The following is a 17,049-nucleotide window of genomic DNA, read 5'->3' on the forward strand; positions in this document are numbered from 1 at the left end:
AGGTGCGCGATGAGTTGCATATTGTCATGTTGGCTGTGGATGATATGATTGTCGATTAATTGGGTGTATTTGGCATCATGGATCGAGACAAGATTGAGTTTTAGACATATTAGACATATTTCGTCAAATATTAGGATTGGGGGCGTATTGAGGGGGGAATCAGAAGGGGTTTGGGTGGTCAACCCTCTTGATTAAGCCTGACGACATTTAGGAACGTTCTTGGTCTGTTATTTCGTGTCTTTGTCGTTATGAGTTAAGGTTTTAGGTTATTTTAGAGATATTTAATGACATATTAGACCCAGGGGTGTTAAAAGGGAGTGGGACGAAGGGTTTGGGCTTGGTGGTCAACCCTCACTCTTCGCCCATTTAGGGAAAAATTCAGAATTTGCTTGGATTCCCTCTTGTCCGTTTCTCCAAAATTCCAGGCTATGCTTCTGATTAAGCCTGATGCCATTTAGGTACGTTCGTGAGTTATGTAACGCTTGGGAAGAAGGGCATAGAAGGGGGTCACAATTATGCTAGGATGTCCAAAGTTGGGGTCATTTGGAGGGGAAAAGGATCTGCTTAGTCACATAATTCAATTAGTCCAGTGTTGTCCAAACTGTGGGCCACGACACGACTATTCCATTTGAAAACTCCATGAATCCTATGCCTGACATTCCATCAAGATACACCGTTCCCCACAGTTCGTACAGCACTGCTTTAGTAAAGCACTGTCTTCTTACCTTCCGACACAGTTCTATGAGACATAATATTGACTAAGATGATGACAATCAGCACTCTATCCATTTTGACAATGTGCTGCTTAAATTTGAATTTATTCTTCTTAATCCACATAGTTTGCAAGCTTATTCATCACTTAACACACTCATTGCTATCTAAAATGCTAATTTATATCTCAAAATACAGCACAATCTTCAAAATTTTGCAACAATATTCACGGCGTGCGACTAGATATTGTTTGATCTAAGCACGAACTACTCTCAATTGTTTATGCTCATTTTTGATGACAATAAAAACAACAAAGTATGTTGTTTAGTTGTAAATTAAAGCCGCAATACACTTGACATTAATTTAAAATAATTTGATATACATTTGATGCATAATTCAGGAGTGGAGAGACTTTTGTATGATGATGGCTGAAGTCTAGTTAGAAACCAGACAATTTAGTGAAGTGATTTCCATACTAGGGTTGGTGACATGGCACATCTTGCAAACCTTGTCATGACACACCTTGCCGAGACACAACATTCGCTAGGATGAACCTCGTGGCGTATTCAGAGGGGCTTCGTCCCTGGCATGGGGAAATACTACCCAGGGTACATCAATACTTCATTGTGGAGCTGACAGACATACCAATATGCTTCATCAGATGTGGTATTTTACCATACCAGTGATGTCCCTTGATACACCTTACCCTACAGTTCCACACGCAGAAAAATCCCCCTTGTTAACCTTGTTCTTCTAAATCTCCAATATTCACCACAATCCATCCACCACAACACCAAACCCACCCCAAACCTAACCTCATCCTTCACTCCTGATTATCCTTACTTACTACGCTGTCCGTACAAAACCAAGTGTGATCAATGACCTCCGTCAGTCAGCACCTCAAGTTGTCTCTATCACTGCCTACCGCTTTGTCACATCTGACTCAATACACAAATAATTCGGCAAAGTGACACAATATATTCATGAATGACTGAATTGTTTGTGTTTGTAGAGTAACAACAACAAAAACCGGGTCATTTAAACAAAATGATACAAATAAAATTGACAATGAATGAATGAGTGAAGGTTTTCAGTCATGATATATATGAACAGCTGATTTGATATGATGATGTGCGATAGGGTTGGTGACGATGTTGTGGAATGAGGAGTTGAAGATTGGAACTAAGAGGCATCTTTGGGGCATTTTTGAAGATTGGGGAGAAATCAATAGAGGCAGCACTAGGGGCATGTTGAGAGTTGGTGGGGGGAGGAGTGTTGGGGTTGGAACCGACCTAAATACCCAGTAAAGTAAGCAGTTTCAAATCAACCAGAACATGACTTTATTTATGTCCATTTTTACTATCTATAAAGCTTATCAATTACATTTTGGTACTTCTTCTGTACTTCCTTCCTCTTTATCTTAAATGCTGCCGTAACTAGTCCAGAATCCGGTGTCCATAGATCCTTACAAAGTGCAATTTTTGTTGGAATTTCAAACTTGTTCAAGCCACGTTCACGTCCATAATTGGCTATTAAGTCAGTTGCAGCCTTAATTACATCCTTTTGATCACAAAGAGCTTCATAACTTTGATGGATTTCCATTGATTCCGATAAGTCAAGTAATCCTCTCTCAGATGGCTGTACGAGTGCCATACAGTAAGTCTTTGTCGAGTCAGCATAGATGCAGATGTTCTCAACTATTTTACAGGTTTTAAGAATCGACTCTACTCTACCTAATGAGATGTATTCACCATGTTGGAGCTTAACGAGGTCCTTTTTGCGGTCTAGAATTAGAATTTTTAGAAAAGTTTCAAGTAAGAAAGTCACAGGTATTGAATGCCTAAAGCGCATTTTTTCAAATTAAATACCCACCAACAATCTTAATTGTTCCATCACTCTGCATCTCACCAACATCACCAGTCCTAAACCATCTAGCCATCTCATCCTCATAAAATGCAGCTTCTGTCTCCTCAGGCATCTTGTAATATCCACCAGCAATATTATCCCCTCCAATCAGCACCTCACCTTGTGGATTTGGTCGATTTGATACAAAATAATTTCCTTCATCCCAGTTGATCAGCCGCAGATAGCTTGTGGTTACTGGACATCCTGATTTACCCGTTGACATGTCATATTTGTCCATTAGAGTTGCTGATGCGCTTGTTTCTGTACAGCCGTAGCCTTGGGCTGTGTTGACGCAGAGACAGAGGCGGATAGTCTCGTGGGTTTCTGGAAGAATATTTGGAAATGATAAGTACTTGGGGTATTTACCATGGGGGAGAGGTATATTTTTAGCCTGGGGCAAATCTGGGTTTTTACTCTGGGGCAAGTCCGGATCTTTACCCCGGGGCGCAACAATGTCGTTACCCCGAGGCGCATCAATGTCTTTACCCCGGGGCACATCAATGAATTTACCCCGAGGCGCATCGATGTCTTTACCCCGAGGCGCATCGATGTCTTTACCCCGAGGCGCATATATCAATCCTTACCTGACGACAGTGGAGCACCGCCACTAATTACAGCTCTCAAATTTCCACCAATTATATTCTTCACCTTCTTAAACACAATTCTATCAACAATTGGAGTTCCATATCCTCTCTTGTACCACTTCCTCTTATAATTGTATGCAAAATTGAACAATATTCTAGTCATAAATGGACCTCGATCAACTTTATCCCTAATTCCTTTAGCAATTCTATCAAGTAACAATGGAACTGATGTCATGACTGTTGGCTTAAGAACTCTTGCATCTCCGACTTGTCCCTTTGCTAGCTTTGGGCTGGTATCGATGAGAGTTAGCGGACTTGAGTAGCCAATTGGTACACCAGCAAGCATTGAGCAGCATTCAGCAAGGAGTTCATAGCAATGAGCTAACGGAAGGAGGCCGAGTAGAATGTCGGTTGGGAAGATGTCGTACTGGAAAGTTGGAAATATTGAAAAATCTATGAGGAACTGATGGAAATAGTCTTACAAAGTCCAAAAATCCCTTCATGGTTGTCAATAGATTGTTGTGAGTAAGGAGGACACCCTTAGGTACCCCAGTGGACCCCGACGTGTACATAAGTATAGCAAGGTCATCTTTGGTTGGTGGGACATTGGCTGAAATGAAGGAATTGCATAGAAATGTTAGGTTTGGTCATCAACACCCACCCTGCAGTCTATCAGCACCAAATTGGTGTGCCAACAGACCCTAAGGTAGCTTCAATCACAATCCACAATCACATAACCTCAAAATAACTCACCAAAAGTGCTTCTCTTCCCCATCTCCACAACATCCTTGTAAGCCATCACATTCCGACTGCCCATTCCATCAATATTCGTCTTGTGTAGCTGATCCTCAAAATAAATCACTGTTCTGACCATCGGAATCTTATCCAATATCTTCTTAATCTTTGGCATCAAGTCATGTGACGTTATAACAACCGACACCTCAGTCTGATTAATTGCATGACTAATTCCATCCTCACCAAGTGTCGCATAAATTGTCGCAACACCACAACTATGCTTAAACAGTCCCTGTGCTGCAATCATCCACTCAGCACGTGTCTCGGCAAAAATTGCAACACGTTCACGCGGAATTACACCAAGTTCACGTATACCACGACCAAAATGTTGTGCCTCAAGTTCAGCATCACGAAAACTACGCCATTTATAGTCACCCATGATGTATTTTTTCATGATTTTTCCATCCGATTGGACTTCCTCGTGCTCTTCGAGTATCGTTCGGGTACCGAGGCAGTTCTTTGTTGTGTGAACTTTTGTGACAAGTGAAAAGACTTTTTCAACGGTGTCGGCTTGCTCCTTAAGGACTAAAGTGTGATATTCACCGATTGGATGGTCGGACTTGTAGGTTACTTGATGACGGTCGCTGCTGATGCATTTTGACTGGAATGAGGGAATGGAAAGTTTTTGGGTAATTTAGGTGGGAAGTGATAATTACGTATGGCATCGGGTAGGGTCAGGTCCCTCAAATTAGGACCGAATTGCCCAATTTAGGACCCGATCCCCCAATTTAGGACCCGATTCCTCCATGTTGGACCCGATCCTTCCATTTAGGACCTGATTCTCCAATTTAGGACCTGATCCCGCCATTTAGGACCCGATTCCTCAATTTAGGACACGACCAGCTCCTCCCCCACCTCTGTTCTCAAAAGAGGTCTCTGTCTACGCTCCGGAACTGCCATACGTCCCCCCCAAAAATCATACCATTCATTCCACAACCCAATCTTCAATGGACATTAAAGCATGTAGCATATAGCATACACAATCAAATCACATCATCAAAGTGTAAAAAATAGTAAACTTTTCCGGTTTCAACAAACTTAACATGGAACTAGCGTAAGTGCTCAATGTTTACAGTTTCACTATCAAGATTGTTATTATTTTCAATATTATTCAACAAAGTTCAGTTTGTAACGAATGTAATGATTGATTAAGGCACGGAATGATTATGAATTGGCTGATAATGTAGAATAATCCACTTATTGTCAGCAGATTTACGGCTGAGGATGGAGGTTGGGATTTTATTGACAGATGTGCGGATTGATGTGCAGATGTGCATGTTTTTGTCACTTTTGATTTGATTTAAGGAAGTCGTCGTTGCGAGTCTTCCTGAAACTTACCGAAAATTACCGAAGCTTCCCGAGACTTCCCGAAACTTACCGAGACTTTCCCGAGACATTCCCGAGACTTTTTCGAGACTTTCCCGAGACTTGCCGAAATTTACCGAATTTTACCGAAATTTCCCGAAACTTTCCAAATTTCCCCGAGACTTTTCTAAACTTCCCGAAGATTCCCGAAGCTTCCCGAAAGTTCCCGAAATTTCTTGAGAGCCTCCACAGCTTCCACAACCCAGGTTCCTTATCTCACAATCCGCATAACGTTAACTTTGTCGTCAGGATGATGTCCACTGACATTCTTGGGTTTTTCATAGACTTTTTTTTTATAAATACTATCTGTTAATCCTGTCTGAATAATGTACAATGTTTACTGACGATAAACTAAGTTGAACAATAGAAGTAATCCATAGATTATAGATAAATGTTCACAGGTGGGCAAAAAAGAAAATGAAATATGAACTTTCACATGATTCCAACAAGTCAAATGAGTCATGTAGTTGGAAAATCTAAGGGTAAAGTTTGTACTTCGGCATACCTTTTTGGTGAATCATGAGTGTAACCGCACACTGTGGGTGGCATACAGTTGTTAATGGGAGGGTTTTGGGATCAAAATGTCGATTTGTGATCGATTAATGGGTTCATATTGACTAGAAGTCAAAGGTATGCTGTAAAATCCGACCCAAGGAAGCTAAAGCTTGCCATTTCTACACCTTCTGTACCTTATAAGATCTATCAATACTTAAAATTGCTTAACTCACCTTGCACCTTTTGGCTAATTCCAAATTTCTCCATGGACTTTGAACAAAGAAGTAAAATGGAAGTGTGAGGACATCGTAGATGAACAAGACGATGTACAGTGTCGAGTATATCAATTTCTCAAAAATTTGTGTCATGGCTTTTGTTGTTCTCTGTAAGAAGATGAACGTAAGTTGGTATTGTAGAAATGTAGATTTTTGTGGATTATTGTCTTTAAATTTGGGTAAAGAGTTAAGGGGTTAGGGACAAGTAGTAAGGGACAAGGGAAAATTGGAAAGGGGCAGCAGGTAAGGGGCAAGGAAGCAAGGGGTAAAGGAGAAGGGGCAACGATTTAGACGAAAGGAACAAGGGACTAGGAACAAGGGGCAAGCCGCAAGAGGAAGTGAGAAAGACGCAAGGGGTAAGGGGATCCGGCTAAACCTCAGTGTCCACCTCATTAAGCACATGAATATTTTCTAGAAAATGATCCCAGACTCCTTAATACAATTCAAATGAATGACTTCACTTGTTAAGGAAAATGTACTCAAAAAATTTTAAGTTTAAACATTTCAAACACTTGAGATTTATAATTGCTGATAATTAATTATTATTGGGTTATAGTCCTATTAAAAGTATTAAAAACGTTGAATATGGGGTTGTCATGATAAGATATGAGTCCAATTTTAATTATAGCTTTTTAAAAAGAGAGAATGACGTTGTAAAGCTGAATATTAATTAGAAATATTTTCTGGATTTCTGGCAAGTTTTGAATTTTTTTGGATTTAAGAATTTTGGAAAATTTTGAAAAAATTTAAATTATTTCAAAATTTTAAATATTTTCAAATTTTTTATTTTTTTTTTTTCAACTTTTTAATTTTTTTTCAATTTTTTTTAAATTTTTATTTTAAAATTCTTTCCAATTCTAAAATTTTCTCAAGTTTCTTTAAATATTTGCACAAAAAGTGACTTATTTCAATTTTCAAGTGAAATGACTCAGCACGTGGTTTTTGTTGATAAAATAATAATTAAAAATATAGGAATTAAAATGTTATATATTTGTGAATATATTCAGGTTATTGCATATTCAATTATTAGTTTTAATATCCAGAATGAGAATCCAAACTTCACACAAATACCTCCGACCCCACTTAGACCCTCAGCCTTGATTTTATTAAAATTTAATGAATTTTTGATTAAAAATTTGAATTTTTTTATTTACTTTTTTTAAAATTTTTTCACTTGATTTCAACTTTTTGTTTTCTTCAATTTTTCAATTTTTTTTCTATATTTTTGTCAACTTATTGCACATTTTCTATCAAAAACCTTCCACTTAACCCTTTTCGCGACGGAATGTAAAATGAGAGTGAGAATGTCGATGAAATTGAAATTAACTACAGGAATACAGTTAAGTATACTTACTGTTAAGTTTGTATTGTTATCAGCAAAATTTTACTTTATTTCTGTTTATTTAATTTCTTATCAAGACAACAGTCAATTTACTCACGTGTAAAAATTGCATGTGTTAATGTGCTAATGTGCTTGATGATGATTAGATTGATGATTTTGGGGGATAAGTGTGCGTCTTGCGAGTTTTTGTGACGTAATATGCTAATAAGTTAAGTAATAATTCATAAAATTAGCGTAATGATTTTAAATGAACTGACATTAATTAGGTTCACATGCACTTAATGCAATATTTTACAATTTTAAGTTTGATTTCGTAAAATGCACAAGAAGCAGGTCTTTCTTTGTTTCTTAACCTGTTTCCCCTTGCTTCTCCCTGTTTCCTTGATGTGTCTCCTCTGCTTTCATATCGGCTTCCTCTCTTGCTTTCCTCCCACTTGCCCCCTGCATCCTCCTCTGCTTTTCCATCTGCTTCCGCTTTTACCCTCTGCTGCAATCCAATTTTCCCCTTACTTACCCTATGCCTACTTTTCCTTAGTTTCCTCTTGATTCTCGTTATTTCCCACTCCTTCGTTTCGGCTTAACCCCTGGTTCTCCTGTTTCCCTCCGGTATCCGCTTGCTTATTTCCACTTGCTTTTCGCTGGCTTCTCCCTTCTTCTTCTGTTTTCCTTCTGCTCCCTCTGTGTCCCTTGCTTCCTTCAGGTTTCCCTATGCTTCTACCCTTCTTCCCTCTTTCTGATCCTTTCTTCTCCCTTCTTCACCCTCCTTCCCTCCTGCTTTCTCACTGATTTCTCTGTTTCCCTTCATCCTTTCCCTTTACTTTGCTCCCTGATTTACCTTCTTTTCATCCCCTGCTTTGCCTCTGTTTCCTTCCCCGTGCTTCACTTCAGCTTGCTCGCTTCTTCCCCCTCCCCCACTTGTCCCCTATTTTCATTACTGCTTCCCTCCCTGTTTTCTCCTTGTTTCTTCTCCTGTTTACCTCCCACTTGCCCCGTGCTTCCTCCTCTGCTTTTCCCCCTGTTTCCATCCTTGATTTCCTCATGGTTACTCTGTTTCCCTGCGGTTTTCACCCATGTTTCCGTCTTACTTCTTCCTTGTTCTACCTTAGTTCCTGTTTCGCCCCTATGTCCCATCTGCTTCCTTCTACTTCCCTCTCATTTGTCTTGATGTCAATCAATTCATGCCATTATTTAAAAATTTTTTCAATGTTTTTGCTCAATTCAAAACCCAAAGTCTTATTACAACAACAACACCATGACTGTCTAATCCCAATGTCAGCACTAAATTACAATTTGACAAAAGCTCCTCACAAGTTGAGCTTTCATTGATAAAAATTTATTTATCAATTATCGACCAGATAACAACGACAGTCACGAAAAACATTTTTGATAGCAATTTTGTACATCAAAAAGTAATGAGCGAGAGAAGTACAAAAAATGCTGAATTTAATCAGTCTTGTTGTGATTTGATTCTCAGTCACTCACAGTTGGCATTTAAGATCGGTTGAGTGAGGAAGTTTATTTTTGATAAATTTTAAAAGTAAATAAACAACAAAATAAGGTAAGAAGATTAAGAGATCAATTGTGGATTATTGTGGAGTGTTTTGAGGGTGGTTGGGGTGTACCCATAAGGGGGTAGTCAGAATGGAAGACGGGATTATGTGGAAATGGTGAAAGTGTGATTAAAGGTCGGTGTGGCTGGAGGTTGATTTGCTGGAGTTGGGAGCTATACCTGATTGCTTGCTTGTTCCTTCCCTACCCATCCCTACCCATCCCTACCCATCCCTACCCATCCCTACCCATCCCTACCCATCCCTATCCATCCCTATCCATCCCTATCCATCCCTACCTTCCCTAGCATTCCCTACAATTCAATTCCCTACCATTCCCAGGTAGGGAAGGTAGAAAAAGTAAGTAGGGGTATTTAAGAGTCGACCCCAATCCTTACCCTTCCTGAATATTTTACATTCCATCAGGAGCATAGTCAGGCTGATTGTCTAGATCGTAGAAGAATTTAGTCCAAAAAGAAGAGGGACAGAAGGGCAAAAAAAGGGGGAAATAAGGGAATAGAAGAAGAGAAAGGGAGTGGTTGGTGTTGACCCCTCCTAAATACACCCCTGCATTCCACTACCTCTCTGGAATGCAATGTTGAATGGAGGTTTGGGACCTCTAATGTAATGTTTGAAGGGTCAAGCCTTATGAGCTGGAGACTAGCTTGTACTCCACTCAATATACCCTACTGTCTCCTATTCTGTCCCCCAAACCACCCAACTCATCATCCTTCCTATCCATCTACCCTAAATCCCCTATTTGTGCCTAGCTTCTTAAGTATTCCTTACTAAAATTCATGACTCATCACATTAAAAAGCTGCATCATTTCTCCTCTCTCTCTGTCTCTTTTAATCAATCAAAGTTGCTTACTTTATCAAGTAATTTGAACAATCTTTTCCGATTGTGCGACTTAAGCTAAAGTTCAATTTTAAAAATATATAAGGAATAAAACAGCAATAAACTGCATCACATTTATGTGTCATTTAAATATTCTTTATAATAAAACAAAGTCGAGTTAATTTGCATTGTTGATGACGATTGTGTTGGGGGTAATGATGGGGTATTGACGTGATGAATGTGGATTAGGGTTATTGTGTCACATTTTGAAGGATGTGGAGAAATTTATGGGGATTTGAAGGTGAAATTGAAGGGATTTATGGATAAAAGATCAGTGGTGGGCAACATGTGTGTCAGGGCACAATTACGGGTCATGGCTGCATCAGTGATGGGCAACCTTTGTGTCGTGGGACATTAGAGTGTCATTGTAAATTCAGTTGTGGCAACCTGTGTGACGCGATACTTTTGTGTGTCATGGTAACATCAGTGATGGACAACCTGTGTGTCGCGGCACATTATTGTGACATGGTAACATCAGTGATGGACAATTTGGGTGCCGCGGAACATTTGCGTGTCGCGGTAACATCAGTGATGAGCAACCTGCGTGTCGCGGCACTCTTACGTGTCATAAAATGCCTTGAACAGTACGTCATGTGCAGTTTCGATCAAGGTTAACCACCAAGGTGTCCTTCAAAGTACAAAAGGTTGTCCACCACTGCATTAACATCAAAAACAATTTTTTAATATTAATTCACATGCAACGAATACACAAAAAAAAGAAGTATCAAAAACCTGATTACAACCTCAAGTACATTATTCTCAAGTTCAAGTGAGCACCGCGCGTACAATAATAAAAATATAAACTTTGTTTCCGATACAATTATATGCAATCAGTAGTCACTGATAATTTACTTGTCATTTTTCTACCTTATAAATCCACAACTGTTGTTGTTGAGGCATAATATCATTCATGCGACGGGTGCTGCGTTATCGGACATTACATAATTGAATAAAGTTCAATTTATGTGACAATTTTTTTTTTTTTGATTTTGTTGTTGTTGTTGGGGAACTACGATTATCATTGTTTCTGGTTGTTTCGCAGACAAGGTCAATGTCTGAGTTTGTGTCTTAAAATAAAAATTAAAATGAAATGTAATTAATTAAAATTGGCCGATGTGAAGGTCAAGCGGCGAAAGTTTGTTTATAAATTATTATTAAGGCAATGATTTGTGTGTGATGGCTAGGGGTGGACACTTGGTCAAAGTAGAAATCTGACACAAATAATTATTTCGGCTAAAATTCAGACACAAATAATTTTTTTTCAGCTGAAATTCTGGCATGAACAATTGATTCGGCTAAGATTCTGGCATGAATAAATATTTCGGGTAAATATCTGGAATTATTGCAGCTGAAATTTTGACACAAATAATTCATTCGGCTGAAATTCGACACATACTGTAGTTTCGACTAAAATTCAGGAGAAAATTATTTTTTCGGCTAAAATTCAGACACGGAATAAAATATCGGCTAAAATTCTGGAATTAATATTTATTTTGGGTAAATTTCTGGAATTATTTCAGCTGAAATTTTGACAAAAACAATTATTTCGGTTAAAAATCAGACAAAAATCAAATTTCGTCTAAAATACATGTTTTTCGGTTGGAATTCTGGCCTAAAAGTAATTTTGGCTGAAATTGTAGCATGAATAATTATTTTGTCCAAAATTCTGATACAAATATTTTTTCGGCTAAAATTTCGGCTGAAATTTTGGAACAAATACAATTTTTTCGGCTGAAGTTTAGACACAAATAATTATTTCGGCTAAAATTCCGCCACACATGATCATTTATCCCAAAAATCTGCCAACTATCCCACCACCTCCTCACCCAAGTGTCCCCTCCCATTTACTCATATAATTTCCCACACAATCACAACCTGATTACCAGTGATTAATATTAACAGGCGACTAAGTATGACGATATTTTGTACAGCGAAAGTGTTGTCGGATGATTTCCACTTATTCCATAGTTTTATTTCATACCAAAACCATACGTCGTTGATTATGTTGATGTAGGTCATGTAGTGCAGTTTATATTGATGCAGTTGCTGGCTTTCGCTCATGAGAAATGTGAAATTTTTTTTCATTTTTTATGTTCATTTGACTGTTTTGTGTGAGATTCATTGGATGTTTAGTTGATATTTGTAAGCTTCGAGTGGATTTTTTGTGGATTAACATGATTAATTGTTCCTTTATATTTTAGAATTCATCAATATGCAAAAAATTGTTGCATTTATCATCAAATCAACGCTTTACGTTGTCACATTTGTGTACGATGTTGTCACATTCCCAATTTACTTCATAGTACAACGTCCATGGAAGACATTGAGCTTATCGAGACGGAATAAGGTGAGTAATTGGTTCTATTTGGTGACATAGAGTCCATAAGGACCATAAGGTCCTATAGCAGCTTACTTCACTGGCTGTACAGATCGATTGTGAACCATAGCCTCCCTCAGATAAAGGCTGAAGCTGGGTCTATCGCTGGGTTCCGTCTGTCAATTGCCAATACCAAATCCAATGCTGTCTCTATAGACAGCTTCCTTCCAAGAGTTCTTTAGGTTAAGGTCCTTATGATTTGAGGTATTATGGTTCATGGAACTCAAGTGCACCCCAGCACACAGGTTGCCCACCACTGTATTATCTAGTCTCATTCTACTTCAAAGTCAGTCGTCCCATGGCTCACCATGTTGGCCAATTTATGTCTGAATCCTCATACGGCATATGATTGATGGAACCACAAACATCATCACCTTAATTCTAAGTTCTCAGTCCAAATCATATGCCACAACAAAATCTAGCTTATCATCATGTTTATAAATAAATCGAAGCTGATGATAAGACACAAAAAACAACAGAAAAAAATATTAAAGAAAGGTTTTGAAACTTTCCACAAATAATCTCAATTAATAAGTTGGGTTATGATAAGATAAGGATACTTACTGGGCATATTCTGATGGTAACGACTCTCAGTCATACCAAACCAGCCGTCCCCACTGCCTTGCCCCATCTCTTGACCCATGTCTTGCCCCATGTCCTGCCCCATGTCTTGCCCCATGTCTTGCCCCATGTCTTGCCCCATGTCTTGCCCCATGTCTTGCCCCATATCTTGCCCCATGTCTTGCCCCATGTCTTGCCCCATGTCTTGCCCCATGTCTTGCCCCATGTCTTGCCCCATGTCTTGCCCCATGTCTTGCCCCATGTCTTGCCCCATGTCTTGCCCCATGTCTTGCCCCATGTCTTGCCCCACGCCTTTCCCCATGTCTTGCCCCACGCCTTTCCCCATGTCTTGCCCCATGTCTTGCCCCATGTCTTGCACCATGTCTTGCACCATGTCTTGCCCCATGTCTTGCCCCATGTCTTGCCCCATGTCTTGCCCCATGTCTTGCCCCATGTCTTGCCCCATGTCTTGCCCCATGTCTTGCCCCATGTCTTGCCCCATGTCTTGCCCCATGTCTTGCCCCATGTCTTGCCCCATGTCTTGCCCCATGTCTTGCCCCATGTCTTGCCCCATGTCTTGCCCCATGTCTTGCCCCATGTCTTGCCCCATGTCTTGCCCCATGCCTTGCCTTCCCCATCCTCAACTTTTGACCAAAATTCATAAAATCACCAAATAAATCACATTTCTTCTCATCTTCCAGGCAAAATGCATCAGTGCCAGCGACACTCAAATAACATACAAATCAACAACCCGCATAGGTGAACAGCACAGTCTCTTACTCCGCGAGAATATCGACACCCTCGAGAAAATGTTTTCATTTGTCACAAAAGTTCACACAACAAAGAACTGCCTCGGTACCCGAACAATCCTCGAAGAGCACGAGGAAGTCCAATCAGATGGTAAAGTCATGAAAAAATACATCATGGGTGACTATAAATGGCGTAGTTTTCGTGATGCTGAACTTGAGGCACAACATTTTGGTCGTGGTATACGTGAACTTGGTGTAATTCCGCGTGAACGTGTTGCAATTTTTGCCGAGACACGTGCTGAGTGGATGATTGCAGCACAGGGACTGTTTAAGCATAGTTGTGGTGTTGCGACAATTTATGCGACACTTGGTGAGGATGGAATTAGTCATGCAATTAATCAGACTGAGGTATCGGTTGTCATTACGTCACATGACTTGATGCCAAAGTTGAAGAAGGTCATTCATACAGTTCCGAAGATTAAGACAGTGATTTACTTTGAGGATCCATTGAGTTCAACTGATGTTAAAGGAATGGATGATATTAAGGTGTTCGCATACAATGAGGTTGTTGAGATTGGAAAAACTAGTAATTATGGTGAGTTGAGTCTGAAATGCGCTTTATGCACTATTTAGTAGTGACTTTATTACTTGTTGGTGGAACTGTTTTCAAAATTGAGTGCATTTAAGACATTGAATCATCAAATTTTGATGCAAAATAAAAAAACACAGAAAAATGCGCCTTAAACACATTCCACTTGTGACTTTTTTACTTGTTCACTATGTTTTATTTACATATAATACTATGTCTTATTCATATACATTTCTTACTAACTATTAACAATTTATTTAGAGACAACACCACCAACAAAAGATGATGTAGCTATAATCATGTTTACATCAGGGTCTACTGGCACACCCAAAGGAGTTGTTTTGTCACACAATAACTTAATATCGAGCATGAAGGGATTCTTGGACTGTGTAAGTAATCAATTTATGAATTATTTAGTCTAAATTAGGAGTGGGCAGCCTTTTATTAATCAGGGTACACCTTGGTGGTATGCCAATAGACCTTATCCTGTCCTGTCCTAGCAGCTTAGGTTGTCCTACCTCATCCTATACTGGGTACCCTAGGGTAGGGTTTCCCGGCTTGGGTTGAATATGGTATCCCGACTTGGATAGGGTATCCCGACTTGGAAAGGGTATCCCAACTTGGATAGGGTATACCGACTTGATCCAAACTGTTACTTAATTATTTCCATATTTTTCTTTTAGATTGTTGCCCGTCCAACCGACGTCATCCTCGGATTCCTACCCCTCGCTCACTCCTTCGAACTCCTCATCGAGTCAACAGCAATGCTCGCTGGCGTACCAATTGGATACTCAACTCCACTAACACTCATCGATAGCAGTCCAAAAATATTAAAAGGACAAGTTGGCGATGCAAAAATTTTAAAACCAACAGCAATGGCCATCGTACCATTAATTATGGATAGAATTATTAAAGGAATGAATGATAAAATTAATAGCGGAAGTGTCATTCAAAAGACAATATTTAATTTTGCATACAATTATAAGAAGCGATGGTACTACAGAGGATACCGGACACCAATAACAGACCGACTTGTCTTTAAGAAAATTGGTGAATTAATGGGCGGACAAATGAGGGGTATGATTGGCGGTGGTGCACCATTATCACCGGAAACACATGAACGTGTTAAATTTTGTCTTAATCTTATCATGTTACAAGGTTATGGATTAACAGAGACATCAGCTGGTGCAACAGCACCGGATGAATTTGACATATCCGTTGGACGTTGTGGTGGTCCACTGACGACAACTTTAATACGTCTTGTTAATTGGGATGAGGGTAATTATTATGTGACAAATAAGCCACATCCACAAGGTGAGGTGTTGATTGGTGGAAGTAGTGTTGCTGTTGGATATTACAAGATGCCACAGGAGACTGAGGATAATTTCTTTGATGAGAATGGTGTGAGATGGATGAGGAGTGGTGATATTGGAGAGATGCAGGATGATGGAAGTCTGAAAATTATTGGTGAGTTGTAGAATTGGGGACTATAGTCGTAAAATGCGCTCTAGACACAAGTTAGGTGTGACTTTTTAACTTGTTCTTGTTATCAATTTTTAAATTTTTAATGGTGTTTTTTGCGCATTTTTCAATAGAAAAAAGACTTTACTGACCACACTTTATCTGTCTGCCTGCCTGTCTGTCTGTCCATCCGTTCATCCATCTGTTTGAATGGAAAATGCGCTTCCGTTAATCACGAGCGATCATGCCTATACTAGTTTTTTTGACACCATCCAGATTTTCAGTTGAAAATAATTTTTCCAAAAAATGCGCTTTTGTCACTTATTACATGTGACATTTTTACTTGTCTCATAAAATATTTCCAATTTTTAACTATAATTGATTAAATTTTATCAAAATTATTTCCAATTCAAACAACAATTTAAATCCTGTATCTCCAAAAAATGCGCTTTATACATCCCCCACCCATGACTTTCTAACTTGACATTTTCTTTTAAATTCTAATTTCTCTTACAATTTTAGACCGCAAAAAGGACCTCGTTAAACTCCAACACGGCGAATACCTCTCACTAGGGAAAATTGAGTCCGAACTCAAAACATGCCAAATTGTTGAGAACATCTGCATCTATGCTGACTCAACAAAGACATACTGTATAGCACTTGTACAGCCAGTTGAAAAAGCCATTACAACAATTGGAACTAAATTAAGTCTCAATTTAAAATATGAGGAATTATGTCAACATAAAAGTGTCATTGATGCAGCTCTTAAGTCAATTGCTGATCATGGACGCGCACATGGACTTAATAAATTTGAAATTCCAACAAAGATTGCATTATGTACGGATTTATGGACACCTGATTCGGGTTTAGTTACGGCTGCTTTTAAGATTAAGAGAAAGGAAATTGTTACAAAATATAAGCAGGAAATTTCAGAATTATATGTTTAAAATGGTCAGGTATGATTGCTGTAAAGGATGTAAATTTTGAGGTTATAAATAATAAAAATTGTTAAAATTACAAATTTAATGGACTTAATGATTATATCTTTGGAATACAGCGGGAAATACTTCATGTGTCATGTATCGTCCATGTGTCGTTCATGTGTCGTCCATGTGTCATCCATTTGTCGTCCATGTGTTGTCCATGTGTCGTTCATGTGTCGTCCATGTGTCGTTCTTTTGTCGTTCATGTGTCGTCCATGTGTCGTTCTTTTGTCGTTCATGTGTCGTCCATGTGTCGTTCTTTTGTCGTTCATGTGTCGTCCATTTGTCGTTCTTTTGTCGTTCATGTGTCGTCCATTTGTCGTTCTTTTGTCGTTCATGTGTCGTCCATGTGTCGTCCATTTGTCGTCCATGTGTCGTCCATGTGTCTTTCATGTGTCGCCAATGTGTTGTC

General features: G+C 39.1%; 2 protein-coding genes across 4 annotated transcripts; one reads left to right on the forward strand and one right to left on the reverse strand.

Annotated features, from left to right (window-relative positions):
* Nucleotides 1–2,027: 2,027 nt before the first annotated feature.
* LOC139100052 (fatty acid CoA ligase Acsl3-like) lies at nt 2,028–8,349 on the reverse strand. Of its 3 annotated transcripts, none has more exons than XM_070652645.1 (7): nt 7,987–8,349; nt 6,089–6,238; nt 3,954–4,596; nt 3,683–3,810; nt 3,201–3,627; nt 2,584–2,940; nt 2,028–2,495 (listed from the first exon to the last, which is right to left on the reverse strand). In XM_070652645.1, the coding sequence occupies exons 2-7, from the start codon at nt 6,221–6,223 to the stop codon at nt 2,071–2,073; spliced, it is 2,115 nt and encodes a 704-aa protein (XP_070508746.1). In that variant the 5' UTR covers nt 6,224–6,238; nt 7,987–8,349; the 3' UTR covers nt 2,028–2,070. The 3 variants fall into 3 exon arrangements, with proteins under 3 accessions (XP_070508746.1, XP_070508743.1, XP_070508744.1); XM_070652642.1 differs by lacking the exon at nt 7,987–8,349 and adding an exon at nt 7,570–7,897; XM_070652643.1 differs by lacking the exon at nt 7,987–8,349 and adding an exon at nt 7,285–7,501.
* Nucleotides 8,350–8,930: 581 nt separating this feature from the next.
* On the forward strand, nt 8,931–16,675 carry LOC139100053 (fatty acid CoA ligase Acsl3-like). The gene is made up of 6 exons (XM_070652646.1): nt 8,931–9,030; nt 12,119–12,264; nt 13,557–14,199; nt 14,455–14,582; nt 14,877–15,660; nt 16,177–16,675. Exons 2-6 carry the CDS (start codon nt 12,130–12,132, stop codon nt 16,599–16,601), a joined length of 2,115 nt encoding a protein of 704 aa, XP_070508747.1. The 5' UTR covers nt 8,931–9,030; nt 12,119–12,129; the 3' UTR covers nt 16,602–16,675.
* Nucleotides 16,676–17,049: the final 374 nt, after the last annotated feature.

This window comes from Chironomus tepperi, unplaced genomic scaffold, assembly GCF_022539635.2.
Source record: "Chironomus tepperi strain 1889 unplaced genomic scaffold, CSIRO-AGI_Ctep_v1 contig_58, whole genome shotgun sequence".
Taxonomy (NCBI): Eukaryota; Metazoa; Arthropoda; class Insecta; order Diptera; family Chironomidae; genus Chironomus; species Chironomus tepperi.